This window comes from Pangasianodon hypophthalmus, chromosome 17 (assembly GCF_027358585.1).
Source record: "Pangasianodon hypophthalmus isolate fPanHyp1 chromosome 17, fPanHyp1.pri, whole genome shotgun sequence".
In the NCBI taxonomy this organism is placed as follows: Eukaryota; Metazoa; Chordata; class Actinopteri; order Siluriformes; family Pangasiidae; genus Pangasianodon; species Pangasianodon hypophthalmus.
In genome coordinates this window covers 8,926,790-8,944,716 of record NC_069726.1, presented here as the reverse complement: position 1 = coordinate 8,944,716, position 17,927 = coordinate 8,926,790, and the positions used below count along the sequence as shown (strand labels likewise).

Sequence of the window (17,927 nt, the reverse complement as noted above, 5' to 3'; positions counted from 1 at the left end):
TTCGGTGGGGACTACACTGGTGACAATCACACATAGGTGAGAATCATCATGTGTTACCTGCCAGTCTCCTCTTTATCCACAGCTGACGCTCGACCTTACCCCAACTGCCACCTAGATTTTGTGCTAATTGTCATAATATGAAAATATGGAAAATAATTTTTCTCCTATCTTCACAAAGTTGGTGTGAAATGGCTCAGAAGAGTTTCTCCCTCAATTAGAAACTATTCATAAATCTCAACATTAGAAAGATGTTGAGATTTATGAATAGTATGGGCGGTACCTGCCAATCACTTCTAATGGGGTGGAACCTAATTCATTCAAAAAGCTGTAACTTAGTATTTGCGTGGACTTGAGCAAAACTTGAAAGGCCCTTTCAGGGCAAGGTACTGAGGAGGTATGCTGAGTTTTGAAGACTTGGGACCAGCAGTAAGAGCCTTTCTATAGTGAAGAAGGCTCTCCTTCCATGCAATTTGAAATTCTACCAATTTATTTCCACACCATTTATGTTCTAACTTTTGATGGTCCTTTTTAAGATACAAGTGTGATGGTGAGGATTTCTGGCAGATCTTATGTGGATGGCCACTGTTTGCTATTTTTAAACAAAAAAAAAAGGTTCTTCAAAAAGCGTTCTATGGAAAAGGAAGTGGTGCCAAAAAGAGAAAGAAAAAATACAGCAAGTGATGATAATAGTGCAGAAATTACTGATATAGAAAAGTTTAGTTTAAATGCCTAAGCAGGCGAGAAGATCCTGACAAACAATTCAAAAACATGAACTGCTTTACAGCTGCGAGGCCTTGTGGGTTTGTGCGTTTGCAGTCCCATTTGCATTTGCATTTTCATTGTCAACAAGTTAGATCAGTCAATTAAACAATGTGGGTGGGAGTTTGAGAGGGACATGAAATGTCTTGGATGAACTTGTGGTGGTGGCTAACTCTAATGCCAAAAATATGAAGATGACAATTGCTATGGAAATTTTAACTTTTGCCAAAAAGGGCATTTCAAAACTAATTTTTATTAGTTGTTATTGTGGATTTCACAAAGATGCTGACTTTGCAAGCTTGCGTCAAGTAATTCACAGGCTGTGAGTGGATCAGCCAGGGTTGTGAGGTTTGCATAAAAAAAAAATAAAAATTAGCCCAATGGCCCCAATCCAAAAATAAGTATTAAAACCACAAAGTATCCCTTCAATAGTTAATTTACCAATGTTCTTAATGGTCTTTTATAATTACATATTTCGTAATAAATAAAGTGTAGCTATAAAAATAGGTAAACCAATATACTGACACACAATGTGAAAGATTCATTTAGTGTAACTAGTCTGCTTTCATTTATGATTTATATTTACTAATTTTATCTCTAAAATTTCTGCTGATACACAGTTTGACCTGTCACTTTACTACATTTTATTTATGACCACAGTCCACATGCATGCTTACCCTTAAAAAAAAATGCATATAGAATTTACCCAAAAAAAAAAAAAAAAAAAAAAAAAGAGAGAGAGAGCAATTTGCAGACACTTTTTTTGGATATATTTTACCCTATGTTTTGTTGAGTAAGTTTTAACCTACTTTAGCAAGTAAGAATCGCAGTGCACACATGGCAAAGCCTACCTAATGTTTTTTTTAGATGATCACTACTCCTATTAATTTTACTCCTTTACTTATTGCAAAGGTACTTTTAACATTTGAGTACTATACAGTTGAAACCAGATATTTACATACACTTCAGAAAAAAACACAAACTTTTTTTTCTTTACTGTCAAACATTAAATCAGAGTAAACTTTTTCTGTTTTAGATCAATAAATATTAACATATTTTTTGCATTTGTTAAATGTCAGAATCGAGCGAGGGAGCATTTTTATGTTTTTTTTTTTTCATCAAAGTCAGAAGTATACATACACTAAGTTTGTTGTGTCTTTAAACAAAAAGAAAACTCCAGATGATTCCATTCTGAGCTTAAGAAGCTTCTGATAGGTTAATTGATTCCATTTGAGTTAATTGGTGGCACACCTGTGGATGCATATAAAGGCACACCTCAAACACAGAGCCTCTTTCTTTGACATCATGGGAAAATCAAGAGAAATCAACCAAGACATCAGGAAAAGAATTGTGGACCTCCACAAGTGTAGCTCATCCTTAGGTGCAATTTCCAGATGCCTGAAGGTCCCACGTTCATCCGTTCAGGCAATAATACGCAAGTATAAAAAAACATGGGAATATACAACCATCATACCGCTCAGGATGGAGACGGATTCTGAGTCCCAGAGAGGAAGGTTTTTTGGTGCGAAATGTGCGAATCTACCCCAGGACAACAGCAAAAGATGCTGGCTGAAACTGGTAAGACAGTGTCAGTATCCACAGTAAAACGAGTCCTGTACCACCATGAGCTGAAAGGTTACTCTGGGAGGAGAAAGCCATTACTTCAAAACCACCATAAAAAAGCCAGACTACAGTTTGCAACTGCACATTGGGACAAAAATCTTAATTTCTGGAGACATGTCCTGTGGTCTGACGAAACAAAAATTGAACTGTTCGGCCATAATGATAAACGGTATATTTGGAGGAAAAAGGATGAAGCTTTGAAGCCTCAGAACACCATCCCAACTGTGAAGTATGGGGGTGGTAGTATAATGTTGTGGGGCTGCTTTGCTGCAGAAGGGACTGGTGCACTTCACAAAATAGATGACATCATGAGAAAAGAAAATTATGTGGATATATTGAAGCAACATCTGAAGACATCAGCCAGGAAGTTAAAGCTTGGGCGCAAATGGGTCTTCCAAATGGACAATAACCCCAAGCATACCTCCAAATTAGTTACAAAGTGGCTTAAGGACAACAAAGTCAAGGTATTGGAGTGGCCATCACAAAGCCCTGATCTCAATCCCATAGAAAATTTGTGGGCGGCACTGAAAAGGTGAGTGCGAGCAAAAAGACCTACAAACCTGACCCAGTTACACCAGTTCTGTCAAGAGGAGTGGGCCAAAATTCCAGCAAACTATTGTAGAAAGCTTGTGGAAGGATACCCGAAACGTTTGGCCCAAGTGAAACAGTTTAGGGGCAATTCTACCAAATACTAAGGAAGTGTATGTATACTTCTGACTTTGATGAAAGTGATAAAAAAAAAAAATACATAAAAATTCTCCCTCGCTCGATTCTGACATTTAAAAATGCAGAATATGTTAATATTTATTGATCTAAAACAGAAAAAGTTTACTCTGATTTAATGTTTGACAGTAAAGAAAAAGTTTTTGTGTTTTTTTTTCTGAAGTATATGTAAATATCTGGTTTCAACTGTAAATTCCAAATTTTCAATATTATACCTAATTATTTCAGCTTTGTTTTTCACATATTTTAAGAGAACATGAATTAAATTCTAGTTCTATTAATGCTATTTTAATTACTCACATGGTTAAATGGTAATCATGTCAATATTTTATTGGTCAAATTCTCAAACTGCTACACAGGAAAACATACTTCTCCCAAACTTGAAATGTTTGGTAAGAGTTGGACGTTAAACAGGCAGAAATCCAGCTGTTGAGGAAATAAACACTCTTAGAGTCACGTCTCTCAAGTATTCACCAATTATTTGTGATAATAATACAGGGTGTCCCAACAGGCTCCATACTTAGGGGAAATTAATGCTTTTTTTGCAAAAGGTATCTTTATTTACAAAACATCCTCTACATTATTGCCATTTCTTTGTAAACACACACAGTCATCTCTCCCACTTATGGTGAGCTTGTGTTAGCACATCTGGTGTTATGCCGGTAATTTCATGTCCATCGCAATCTTGTGGTAGCGCCCCAATCCAGCAAAGTAGATTTTACTTGAAATTTTTTGCTATTTCTGATTTCAGTTAAGTGATGTCGATCAGAAAGAGGTATTTTGTGAAATATGCAAACTTAAAGTTGCCACATCACATGCAACACAGCTAAATTGTTCCAACATCTCAAACAGTACTGATAACAGTGTGACGAATGTCTGATGGCAGCAAAGTTCCAGTCTAAAGAGACAGCTGCAAACTAGCCTGTAGCCTGTATTTTGGCAAGTATTACACCATACGGCATCAAGGAGATACAAAGTAATCACTGTAGTTGCCAGTTACTTGTGCGTAACTTTTTCTCTCAAATACCATGGTACGGTTCAAGCGGAGATGGCTAAGGTAAATTCTTTTCAACGACTGACCCATGGTCAAGCAGAACGACTGAAACATATCAGCTAAACTGTACACTTTGTCAAATACGTCTTCGAACTGAAAAGCCACTGCCTTCAAATGTTGGCACTAATGTCATGAAAGCACCAGAACTTAATCATTGGATTCGGTTCTAGTGCTTTGGATATAGACTTTACCATGTTATTGCTAAGTTAAAATGAAAATGAATCCTTGTATTTATACATAATGACTTAGTTGGCCAAAGGAAAATTAATTACTGGGGTATTAGACTATGTCATACATGAGGCTACTAGAGGTGTCATGTTATTTGTGATATGAAAGTTAGCTGTGTATTTGTTATTGTAATTGTTTAAGTTGTTATTGTTATACACCTAAGTGGGAACTGGGTATATAATTAGAATGTGATTTTGAATATCACAGGAGTAAGAAATATTTAATGTTTTTTCTTGTTCTCCTTCTTTTCATTCACAGACAATGCTGTAAGAGAGGTTTTTTTAATTAAATAAAAAATTATAAAACTTAAAAATTATATATAAAAAAAATCGTTTTTTAGAAAAAAAAAATCATTATAAATTTTTTTTTTTTTTGAAATACACTTTTCAGTTATTTACATTTTCCCCTGATAACTAACCAAGCATTATATTTTGAGTTGTAGAAAGTGTTTTGCAACTGAGTTGCATTTGTGCATAGCAAATGCAATTGCAATATGGTTTAAATTAGCATTTTCTAATTAGCATTAGAATTTGAATAAAGTCTGATATAGCAATTTGTAATCTGTAATTGTTTCCTGTTACTTTGAGATTGTTTTTTTTCTGTGTCTTAGCCTTCCAGAATATAAAACAGAGTGGACACATACTGCTGCAGATCCTGGAGTATTTGACACTACTGAGTGCAGGGGATCTGATCCCCTATGCGGAGGCCCTGACCACTAGCATGGGCCTGCTGCTAGAGGACAACATTTCCCGCGGAGTGCTGCAGACTGTTAACAAGCTCTGGATGGTACTCAATACAGTCATGCCTCGAAGGTGATTTGAGCAAATGAGTGTTTCTGTGTGTATGTTTGGTTATTAATGCATACTGTATTGATAAAACATTCTACTTCAGCCATTCTAACTGCCAGTGGCAGTGTTTTAACACCTGGATACCTTCATGTAGATGTGACTACAGAGTCACATGGTGATCGTGGTGATGTTAACAGTTGTCTTTCCCTTTATTCTCATCTTATATACTTATCAGGTTTTTTTCAAGCTATAACAGCTTGTGGCTACGGTCAGAGCTACAAGTAACCGTATCTCCAAAGCTGGTTATAGACTCCTATTAACTTCATAAATTTTTCAGTTGGCTAAGAGCTTTTCTTGGTAAGTTCACATGGCATTCAACATGCTGAGCCTCCTCTGTCGCACCATGCTGTTGTCTGGGAACCACAGCTTGTGAGACTGCCAGCAACGTTTAAGTGGGTTGCTCTAGTAACACCATGCTCATATCACTGAGCTTGTGAAGTTATTGTGATCCATTAATGCACATGTACAGGCCAGAGTGGGTTACCCTTCATCTTTCTATATCAGTGTTCATTTTCTCTGTGCCTTTTCTCATTGAAGGCTTACTGGCTGCAAACTTCAGCTGACCCACTTCGTCCTGAGATCACTGTCAATGGATTATAAAGAGGTTGGAGTCTATTTTGAGGCAGACATGGCTCAGTTGAAATATATGGAGTTTTAGTGGAAGCCACCCACAGTGAGAACTCGCTAGCCTGAGAAGACTACTCTCCGCAGCACAGCGATGCTAACAAGATGGTCATTGTCAGAGCTGTCGAACAATTAATGGGACACTCTGGCCAAAATGTAAAATTTAACCATTGATACAGCTGTTGTAAATATGCCTACTTGTGTCTTAAAACAATAATGCAGGGTGCTCTATTGCGGGATTTCCCGGTTTGAATACTGGGGAAAACCCCCCTTGGAAACATTTCTTCGAGTTGACCATGAAATTTGAAAGACAAGAACAGTTATGGCGGATATTTAGGTGAGAATGCGGCGGTGCTCACTAGATAATGGTATGTTCAGGGAAGCCAGATAGCTAGCTGGCTACTGCTATCCAACTTCTGACTTCCAATGGGTTCTGAAGCATTTGGCTGAATCTGAGCAGATAATATACAACTATACACTTCAGAATTCATCCTGCTGCTTTTGTCAGCAGTGACATCATCAGTAAATACAAGGGAACCAGTTCCATTTGTAGCTATAAATGCTCAACCCATAAGTTGAGGTAGTGTCTTAGGGATCATGAGCAGTTCCTTCCCTTCTTCATACTCTTCTCTTCCCATCATTTTGGTACAATTTAATCTTTGTCACTTCTGTCCATAGGATGTTGTTTCAGAACTGTACAGGCTTTTTTTAAAGAGGTTTTTGGAAATCTCTAATCTGGTCTTCGTGTTCTTGAGGCTTACCAATGGTTTACATCTTGTGGGAAACCACCTGTATTTACTCTGCTGAAGTCTTCGCTTGATTGTATCTGGCGACACAGATACATCTATCTCATGGAAGGTGTTCCTGATCTGGCACACTGTTGTGAAGCAGTTTTTCTTCACTAGGAAAATAATTATTCTGTCTGCCAAAACGTGATGTGCCCACAAGCAACAAAAGTTGTAATGCATTTTGTTTTATGATCACAGAAGTCAATTGAAAGTCGAGGTGCTACCCACCCGGGTGCTATAAATTTTTTTGTAACCTGAACAACATTAGCTAAGTGTAGAGCTGTATAGGTTTGTAAAAGCAATATAAATTAGGCATGCTAGTTAACTAGCAGGCTAAGGCTCTTAAATTCTTAGTTAGAACACCACTGATAGTTAACTGCGTAGCTGAAATGGTGCTGCAAAGATGGAACTCGGACAAGAACTATCCTTCCAAACTGCCTGTAAAAACAACCATCTTCTGTTGGCTTGGAAAGGTGTCTGGTTCGATAGTATGCACACTACAACATTTTACAAAACAAATTCTGGCTTGCATTTAAAAGTCCTTAATTTCCCCATATATTTTTTTAATGATTTGTGTAACATTATTACAATATTGCTGTGTTTTTCTTCCGGGAATGACATGTCAGAGGGAGACGTCAGAGTGACGTGTCTCACTCAGAGGTCTGGATTGGTCGTTTAGTAGGGAGGGATTTCCAGTGGTTGAATTCAGTGCATTCAGAAAGTATTCAGACACCTTCATTTTTTCACATTTTATGTTGTAGCCTTACGCTAAAACGCTTACAAATTTTTTTTTTTCTCCACATCAGTCTTCACTCCATACCCCATAGTGACAATTTTATTAAAATTTATTAAAAAGAAAAAAAAATTTCTGGATCATCTTTGAGATGTTTGTACACTTTGATTGGAGTCCATCTTTGGCAAAAATCAATTGACTGGACATGATTTGGAAAGGCACACACCTATCTATATATGGTCTAACAGCTGAAAATGCATATCAGAGCAAAAACCAAGCCATGAAGTCTGGGCTTCCACTGATCTGGAACTGAGGAGAGGTTTCCGTCTGGCCACAGATCGGTGGAGTGTTGCAGTGATGGTTGACCTTCTGCAAGTTTCTTCAAGTCTCTTCAGAGTGACCATCGGGTTCTTCGTCACCTTTCTTACCAAGGCCCTTCTCCCCCGATTGTTCAGTTTGGCTCAGCGGCCAGCTATAGGAAGAGTCCTGGTTGGCCAAAACCTCCTCTGTTTAAGATTTTGGGGGGCCATTGTGCTCTTGGGACCTTTCAATGCAGAAGAAATTTTTTTTTGTAGCCTTCACCAGATCTGTGCCTCGATACAATCCTGGCTCTGAGCTCTGCAGGCAGTTCCTTTGACCTCGTGGCTTGGTTTTTGCACTGATAAGCATATTCAGCTGTTAGATCTTATATAGGCAGGTGTTTGCCTTTCCAAATCTTGTCCAATCAACTGAATTTGCCACAGGTAATCAAAGTGTTGAAACATCTTAAAGATGATCCAGAGGAATGGGATGCACTTGAGCTAAATTTCAAGTGTCATAGCAGAGGGTCTGAATACTTATGTCAGTGTGATATTTCAATTAAATTTTATTTGTAAAGCGCTTCTAACAATGGCCATTGTCACAAAGCAGCTTTACAGAAATATATAAATTCGGGATATAATTTTTAAACTTATAAATTTATCCCTGATGAGCAAGCCAGACGTGACAGGAACCAGACTCAGAAGGGAACTCACCCTCATCTGGGTGACTACGAATAGTACAATTATTATTATTCTCTCTTCTATAACTGTGTACTATGTGGTAAAAAAAAAATGCAATTGTGTAAACAGGAAATTCATTACAATTTTCACATGAAGTCTATTTTGTTGAAGTTATCAGCTGTTCACTGTTGGAAACTTGAGTGCAAAGCTATTTGTGGCAATTGCAGTCCTTAAGCTATCATAGCAATTGTAGTCCTAAGCCATCATAGTAAGACTGTTCATATCAATTGCAGTCCAGAGCCATCTTCATGGTTTTTAAGTAGTTTTAATTAAAGGGGAGAGCCAGAAGGTAACACATGATGAGGGCACCCTGGGACATAAAACAGCCAGCCACTCCACTGTCACAAACCTGAGTGAACACGTGAGCATGGGGGGGGCGACAGCATCCAAACGTCCCAGTTCACCACAACATTATGCCTGTGAACCTTCTATATCTGCTCTTTTACCTAAATAAAACTATTCACAAAAGGCTTGACTAAACAAATATGTTTTCAGCCTAGACTTAAACACTGAAACTGTGTCTGAGTTTCGAACACTAATTGGTAGGCTGTTCCATAACTGTGGGGCTTTGTAAGAGAAAGCTCTGCCCCATGCTGTAGCCTTCACTATTCGAGGTACCAAAAAATAGCCTGCATCCTTTGATTGAAGTAGGTGTGGCAGATTACAAAAGACTTGTAAGGTACTGCGGCATGAGACCATTCAGTGCTTTATAGGTCAATAGTAGTATTTTAGTATTTAGTATTTTTAATCAATACAAAATTTGATTGGGAGCCAATGCAGGGTGGATAAGATAGGGGTGATGTGGTCATATCTTCTGGTTCTAGTAAGGACTCTTGTAGCTGCATTCTGGACTAACTGGAGCTTGTTTATGCACCTACATCCAGACAGTAAAGCATTACAATAATCCAAACTAGAGGTAACAAAAGCATGAACTAGCTTTTCTGCATTGTGTAGTGACATTATATTTCTTATCTTAGCAATATTCCTGGGGTGAAAGAAGGCTATCTTCTAGAGTCAGTAATCGCCAAGATATTTTACTGGCGCACGTGATGAAACAGAAAGGCCATCCAGAGTTACTGTGTAATTAGAAAGCTTACTTCTAGCTGCATGTGGTCCTCGTACAAGTACTTCTGTCTTGTCAGAATTAAGTAGAAGGACATTAATAAGAATCAAGTGTCTAATGTCCTTTATACATTTCTCAACTTTATTAAGCTGGTGTCTCTCATCTGGCTTTGCTGAAACATGCAACTGTGTGTCATCAGCATAATAGTGAAGCTAATACCTTGTTTATGAATAATTTACCCAGAGGTAGCATATAGTAAGAAAAAAGCAGTGGGCCTAAAAGAGAACCTTGCAGAACACCAAATTTTACCTTAGTAGAGAAGTGACCATTTACATCTCCAAACTGATAACAATCAGTCACCTAATGACTCAGCCAGGAAAGGCCATTCCCTTAACTCCAGCAACACCTATCAAGGAGAGAATAGTATGATCAGTGGTGTCAAAGGCTGCACTAAGGTGAAACAACACAAGCAAGGAGACACAACCCTGATCAGAGGCCAGTAGTAGGTCATTTATCACTTTAACCAGTGCTTTCTCTGTGCTATGATGAGGCCTAAATTGTGACTGATACATTTCATGAATATTATTCCTATGTAGGTCTGAGCATAGCTGCTGTGCTGCAACCTTTTCTAGGATCTTGGAGATAAAGGAGAGGTTTGATATCAGCCTATAGTTGGACAGCTGACGGGTCAAAGTCAGGGTTTTTTAATAAGGCATTTGATAACTGCTAGCGTAAAGGATTTAGGTACATATCCAGTGCTAAGGGAAGAATTAATTATTTTTAGCAGAGGTTTCATTGCTTCTGGATTTAACTGTTTGAAGAAACATGTAAGTAGGAGATCTAATGCACAAGGTGATGATCTTGACGAGGAAATTAGTTAAATTAGTTCGATCTCTTGATGGAGGAGTAAAACATTCTAATTGCTGATCTGATATGGGTATATTATTACTACAGGGTTAGTTATAGAATTGTTTGGTTTTAAATTTATAGTCTGAATTTTTTGCCTGCTATTTTCAATTCTGCCATTGAAAAAATTCATGAAGTTATTGCTGCTACATATTCAAGGTGTGCATGTTTCTATGGTGATCTTATTACTAGTTAATTTTGCTGCAGCAGAATTAACCTAGGAATTAAATTAGAACCTAGGATTATTTTTGTTATCTTCTATTAGGGTGGAGATATAGATTGCTTTAGCAGCACTAAGATATATTTAATTATTTTTCTTTCAAGTGGAACTACATTATTTAGAGTGTAGCGGAACATTGACTCTAAGCATTCAGTTGCCTGATCAAGTTCTTTGAGTTCAGACGGTGATCCAATCATAGTTGATAACTCAGTGCAATAAAACTAAGTGCAGTAGCTGACATGAATGTACGTTTGACACGGTAGTGTGGCAAGGTGCATATATTATGACTAAGACACATTTTAAATGAGATGAGATAATGATATGAAATAACTTCAGACTGAACATGTGACTATATTTTCTATATTCAAATGTTAGTATTAGATCAAGAATGTGACCAACATTATGAGTGGGTCATATTACGTTCTGATTAACCCCTACTGAATCTAGATGGACACAACCGCTGTTCTCAGAAGATTTTCTGGATTATCAAAATGAATATTACAGTCTCCAACAATTAATGCTTTATCTAAAGAAACAACCAGGTTAGAGACAAAATACACAAATTCACAAAGGAAATCGGAATATGACTTTGGGAGTCTGTAAATAATAGTTATGGAATCAACTGAGTGGATTTATTTTTTGTGGCTACATATGTTAGTATAAAGAACTTCAAATGCGTTGAATTTATGACTAGGATTTTGTGTGACGCCTAGATTATTGTTATAAATAACTATGACCCCTCCTTATCTGCCAGTTAGACAAGACGAACTGTATCTGGGAGGACGAGTTTCATTTAATGCTACACACTCGTTTGGTTTAATCGTTTCTGTTACACAGTACATTAAAATCCTGATCAATAATAGTTTCATTAACAATTAGTGCTTCATATGTAAGAGATATAATATTTAACCATCCTAGCTTCAGAGCAAAGATGTTGGCTGTGCATTCAGTATGATTTAATTTTATGTTAATTAGGTTACTAAAACAAACTTTCTGAGTATTTCTACATTTTTGTTTAGCTCGGTGAACAGAGATAGTCTCAATATTTTGGAACCTGAGTGACGACTCAGTGCAGCTAGCAGATGGTCAGTTTAGCCTGCTTGTCTGCTCCCTGGCCTTAGCTCTAGATTGTCACCGATTAACTAGGCCTGTTCTGAGACTATGTGCTATGCTGGAAGAAATGAGAGCGGCAGAACAGGCCAGCCTTGCCCTCAAAACTACTCCAATTACCTGTAAACCCACATTGTTTTTGGAGCAAAACTGTAGGCATCACAAGGGTGAAATCCCCAAAACAAACAACAGCTGAAAGAAGCTGTGGAACAAGCCTGGAAAACCATCACAGAAGAAGAATGGAACAGTTCGGTGATGTCAGTCTGTCGGTCGCCAGCTTGATTTAGTTATTGCTAGCAAGGTATATGCAGCCAAATATTAAGTGTTATTTACTTTAATTTCGGGGTGGATCTAGGATTTTTCTCAGTCAGGGGCCATAAAGGAGCCACACTTTACACATTGGTGCCAAGTATATGTCCTACATTTATGCGTAATTCTTTGTTCAGTTAGCTTTACGTATATTTCACAAGTCATACCTTCTTGAGCAGGAGGACATTCACCCCATTGAATATATTCTGTAAATTGTTAATTACAGCCCCTTAAGTTCAAGCACTTTGTGGACTTGAAAAAAAAAAAAAAAAAACATGTTCCAATACATGTTCCAAAAAGCCATGTACCTGTTCAGCCAAAATCATATCAACTACCCACTATAGACGGATGACAAATTTTAGGAATTGCCTGAATGCTCCAACCATACTGTGAGAGCTCTGGTAGACTGAAAATGCACTGCACAGCAAAACAGCCATTAGATCATGTTACTGTAGGGTACAAGATTTCATGTACTTCCTTTAATATCATGCCCATCTGTATGTCAGTTTGTGAACTAGAATGTTGTGAGATCATTATAAAGAATACACTTAGCTATTTTTTCTGCCATTTCTTGTTTTGCCTAAATTTTGCTGATCTGGAGAAGGAGGGTTGGAGCTGCCTTGCTCTTGACCTCCACTGGCTTCTGCTTGACTCTCCGTCACTCTCTCACTGCTCTCAGACTGCTATTCTGACTGACTTGGCTTCCTTTTGGCCAGAAACCATTTAATATCCAGCTGTGCCTGTCTATTCATACTTTCTGTTTCTGACAAACATTACACTTAACATAAAAATGCACATTACTAACATACTTCACTGATTAACATTAGTCTTATTATCATTTTCTTAATAATGATAAAGCTAGCTAACATTCTGCAAGCTCCATTGCGAGGAAAGCTCAGAGTGGATAACGCTTGAGGCAGCTGATCAAATGGGGCAATATACTGTTTTCATCTACTGTCTGAAAGCAGTAGCAGATAACAGATTGCTGTCAAAACTATATAGCTAAGCAGTGTTGTTAAACATATGTGACATTAGCCATTGGTAACATTAACAAACGTTTCCTAACTAGCTACCTAACACTAGACAAACAGAAGTTCAGGGACAGCAAGTAAATGCTCACCCAAACGTTATGTCAGGTGTTGAATGGCAAGCTTGTGTGGCTGGTGCTGTCAGTTTCAAGGTAGATCAGTCAAGAACCGTGACAAAAAGCATTTGAAATGATGGCTGGATTTCAAACGAACAGTGACGTTTACTCATCACATAATGACCACGGATCTTACTACATTAAGTTTAGCTGTCAGTGCTAGTGACAGGACAGGGGCACTTAGGGGGCTAATCAGATTTCAGCTGGGACTGGTGCTCCCCTGGCCCCACCCCTGGATCCACCTTGTTTAATTTACTTTAAAACTGTTTGTTTCTATACTTTTGCCTACTGAAAACTGGGTGGTCTGCCACCAAATGCACCATGTTCTAAGCTGTTTACCACACCTAGATGTAAATATCAGGAAATGAAAGCTGAAATTCTAATCTTTCATCTCATGTTCATGAAAGAATATTGAGGGAAAGATTTGGACTTGCTGTTCCAATACTTTCAGAGGGAACTATATATACATAAACTGAGCACTTAATATTATTAGGAATACTATAATAATACTGGGTAGGACCTCCCTTTGCTCTCAAAACAGCCTCTGTTCTTTGTGGCATGGATTCCACAAGTTGTTGGGAACATTCCCTTGAGAATCTGGTCCATGTTGACATGATTGCATTATGCAGTTCCTGTGCATTTTTCAGGTGCACTTTAATGCTTTGAGTCTTCCATTCTACCACATCCCAAAGGTGTGTTATTGGTTGCAGACCCAGTGACTGGGAAGGAAACTGAAGAACGTTGAACTCATTGTCATGTTCATGAAACCAGTTTGAGACAACTTTTGCTGTGTGACATGGTGCATTATCATGCTGGAAATAGCCATTAGAAGATGAGTGTATTGTGACCATGAAAGGACACACATGATCAGCAGCAATACTCCACTAGGTTGTGGCATTCAACCAATGATTGCTTTGTATTAATGGGCCCACGTGTGCCAAGAAAGCATTCCTCATACCATTGTGACTGGACTGTTGACACAAGGCAGGTGGGGTCTATAGATTCATGCTGTTGGTGCCAAATTCTTAGAAGAATTCAAGATTCACCAGACCAAGCTATGTTTTTCCAGTCCTCAACTGTCCAGTTTTGGTGAGCCTGTGCCCATTGCAGCCTTGGCTTTCTGTTCTTGGCTGACAGAAGTGGAAACCTGATGTGGTCTTCTGCCCATCAGCCTCAACGTTCGACATATTGTGCATTCTGAGATACTTTTAAGCTCACCACAATTGTAAAGAATGGTTATTTGAGTTACAGTAGCCTTTCTGTCAGCTCAAACTGGTTTAGACATTCTCCGTTGACCTCTCTCATCAACAAGGCATATGGAAATACCATACAGAATGTTGAACTGAAATTGATTTCTGTAAAGACTTCTATCTTGTTGGCAATTACCTCAGTAACGAGAGCAAGTAAAACTAATCCTGCTATCCGGGCATCACCATGCAAATTCTCTAAGTTCTGTAGTTCTGTAAGCTCTGTTGCATGGCTTGAAATATTATTACACCCTCCTCTGCACTCCCTAAACCTAAAATGGTGAAAGTGCTCATTTTCCTGATCTTTACTAGATGATTAAATCATTAACTGCAATTTTTTATGGTAAATTGCGAGTAGGGTATAATCTGTATCACACATGTCTAGTGTGAAACAGTGTAAATATAACTTTTAAAATAGAAAATTAATTTACTGTTTCAGAATATATTTTCTCTCACTGTTCCTATTCCTCTTTCCCCATTCTTCTCTCAGGCTGTGGGTGATGACAGTAAATGCTTTGCAGCCATCTGTTAAGCACCTCAGGAAGCACTGCTACACTCAAAATGATCTGTTAGTGGACCCTCTCATTGTATTGCGATGTGACCCCAGAGTGTTAAGGTATTAGACCATTTATTTTCATGTTGCCTTTCTACTGAATTTACGATTTGTCTGCTATCCAGATGCAAGGGCACTATTAAAAAAATATTTACACACTAAATTCAAGTTATTTTTTCCATTTAATTTTGTTGTGACCTATCTATAAATCCCTTTTTAATTAAAGAAAGTGTGCATGTTTGTTTCTTTGCAGGTGTCCTCCCCTGATGGATATCATGTTACACATACTGAACGGCTATTTGAAGGCATCCAAAGCCTACTTGAATGCGCACCTGAAGGAGACTGCTGAATTTGAGCGGCAGAATCAGACTATCTCAAACCTGGGGCTTGCTGGTCAGCCAGATACACCAGAGGTCACAAGGGAGGAGCTAAAAAATGCCCTACTGGCTGCACAGGTACCACTCATGACATACAAGCAAGCAAAATAGACTGTTAATGTTGCATTTGTCTCACACACTGGTTTGGTTTGTTAATAGTGTATGTAAATTGGTAAGAAGGAAAATTTGTATTTTGACCTGTTTTTAACACTGCAGGACAGTGCAGCCGTGCAGATCTTGTTGGAGATGTGTCTGCCCTCCTCTCAGGAGGAGCAACAACTGAGCAGAGCAGGTGACTATAGACAACTGTAATAAACACAAAATGAAATATAGACTTTCAATACATCTCACATATGAAAAAACTGAACATGAATCAAGTGAGTAATTGCAAATGTAATGAAAATTTCAGAATATTCCAGTAAACGTTCTTCCTCAGGAAAATGGTTCTGAAGATGAGGTACATGAGTCATTTAAAAAAAAATAAATAGTTGTTGGCAAGGCACAACATTCATTCAACAGAGTTCCAAAGTTCTGAGAGTGTGTATGACATATTTTATCTTAAGCTTTCTTACTACATTCCTTTTCAGATTTAGAAGAAATGTACCATCATGACTACGATCAAGCAATTAACATCTCAGTGTGTAAAGAGGATTGTGTCCACTGAGTGGATTCTTCAATCCCCAGTTCTGTTACAAAACTGGCAAAATGCATGTGAACTAAACCCGCACTTACTAACCATATCTTCTTTATTCAAAGATATTTGAGACGACATTATTCCTAATGCTAGCAGAAGAAATCTAAAAAAAAAAAAAACAGCTATGTTCATAGATGCTATAAATTTACAGCAGAATAAAAAAGAAAATACTTTTTCTTTACTTTTTAAAATTATGTGCTATCTTACTTACTTGTCCTACTTCCATTGAATGACCTTAAGGTTACAGTCCATAAGGTTGATAAAAATGAGGAATAAACATAATTATTGAGTTAGTGGACAGAAATACTTTTATTCTGTTCCTGAGCTGCTGTGAGTCATCCTGACAATCTCGTAATAGTAATTCAGTCAGCGCTGTGTCAGGAGCCTGTAATTGGTGGAAAAGTGGTGTACATCAGCACAGATATGTCATCACATCCCAAAATTAGGCACAAAAGAAGTGTGACTACATGATGACTGGTGTGAGACAGCAGTCAGTCAAGGAAGCAAGAGAATGACTGTCGTTTTTGACATTCTGGAGAACAAAATGTAAATAGGGCTGGGCAAGATCAAAAATAATTATAACAATATTTCCTTATCATGATGATCACCCAACGCTCATCCCCTGCCACCATCTTGCCCCTTTATCATTATTTTTTTATTTTTTAGCATTATTTTTTAACATAGTAAAAACATAGTAAAAAAAAAAAAGGCAATTGCGGAAACGACACCATTCTTTAATTTAACAGGTGCAAACATGGATGATGTTAGATTTAGGTTTAGATGATGTTAGGTTTGTAAGAAAGGCACTACATCTGCCCATTTGGCAGTATTTTGGTTTTAAATCAAACAAGAGGACAACTAAAGAATCCAACCGAAGCTATTTCTATTACAAAAAAAAAGGTAAAAGCCCAAGACTCTCAAACATCAAAACTCTGTTCCCATACACCATCCTAGAGAATCTGTGGCTCTTAGCTCTTAGCTCTGCAGCCACATTGAGGCATGGACCAAGCACTACTCCGCCCTCAATTAGTGCAGCATTTGCCAGTGCTAAAAAAAGACAGCCCAAAATTATATTTTGGAAAGTACAATTTTGACTTTAATTTTTATGCTTAAACAGACACTCTTACTTTATTTCCACCTTATTTCCTTTCAACTGAACTGTTTTGACATTTACTACCCTATTGATAAAAATACACAGCAGACCATTAGTAATGCAAGTATGGGGCTTCTCAGAGACTACAAAAATACCAAATATCTTTCACACTTATTTGGCCACATAATTTTCAAAGTAACAAATCAGTCTTTCATAAATATCCCAGCAATGCTATCTACTAAACACAGAATTGAAAGTAGCTTGAAGGATAGATGGGCTGCTTAGAAATTTTAGCTTGTCAAGCTATAAGACTGATTTCATGATTTATGATTTACATCTTTGCTCTTGATTTACAGCAGTAGAGTATCTACTGTGAATTTTTCTCTGTAGGTAATTTGCATTTATATTATTTGCACTGGCATGTATTATGCAGTGCTACACTGTGTGCACCATAGATACCTGTCTCAGCAGCTGCATCCCTCTATCTGGGCTTGTTGCTGTTGTAAACAACTCTGTAAGTTTGGCTTTCTTTCTCTAACGCCTTCCTCTTCCTTAATCTGGCCTTTGCCGCTTCCCTTTTTCTTTTTTTGCTGTCCATATTGAATAAAGGTTAAGACGCGCTCTGGTCTAACTAATAAACCTGTACATTTGTTATGTGACCAGCCTGGAATCAATCGACCAATTAGGGATCTCGGAGGGCCACTCTCTTTGTTTCATTGCCTCCTGTATGGGGAGGCAGGGGCACGATCGATAGGCTAGCTTTTAAAAAGCACTGCAACCAGTCTTTTGTT

At 37.9% G+C, this 17,927-nt stretch overlaps 1 protein-coding gene across 6 annotated transcripts in view; it reads left to right on the top strand.

Moving 5' to 3' along the window:
* Window positions 1–17,927, top strand: part of ints2 (integrator complex subunit 2) — an 81,363-nt gene that overhangs the window by 38,032 nt on the left and 25,404 nt on the right. For all 6 annotated transcript variants that reach the window (XM_053241379.1, XM_053241375.1, XM_053241377.1 and 3 more), the window contains 4 exons: window positions 4,998–5,199; window positions 14,910–15,035; window positions 15,226–15,427; window positions 15,566–15,641. In XM_053241379.1, coding sequence (XP_053097354.1) covers window positions 4,998–5,199; window positions 14,910–15,035; window positions 15,226–15,427; window positions 15,566–15,641 — 606 coding nt within the window. The remainder of the gene's footprint in view (window positions 1–4,997; window positions 5,200–14,909; window positions 15,036–15,225; window positions 15,428–15,565; window positions 15,642–17,927) is intronic.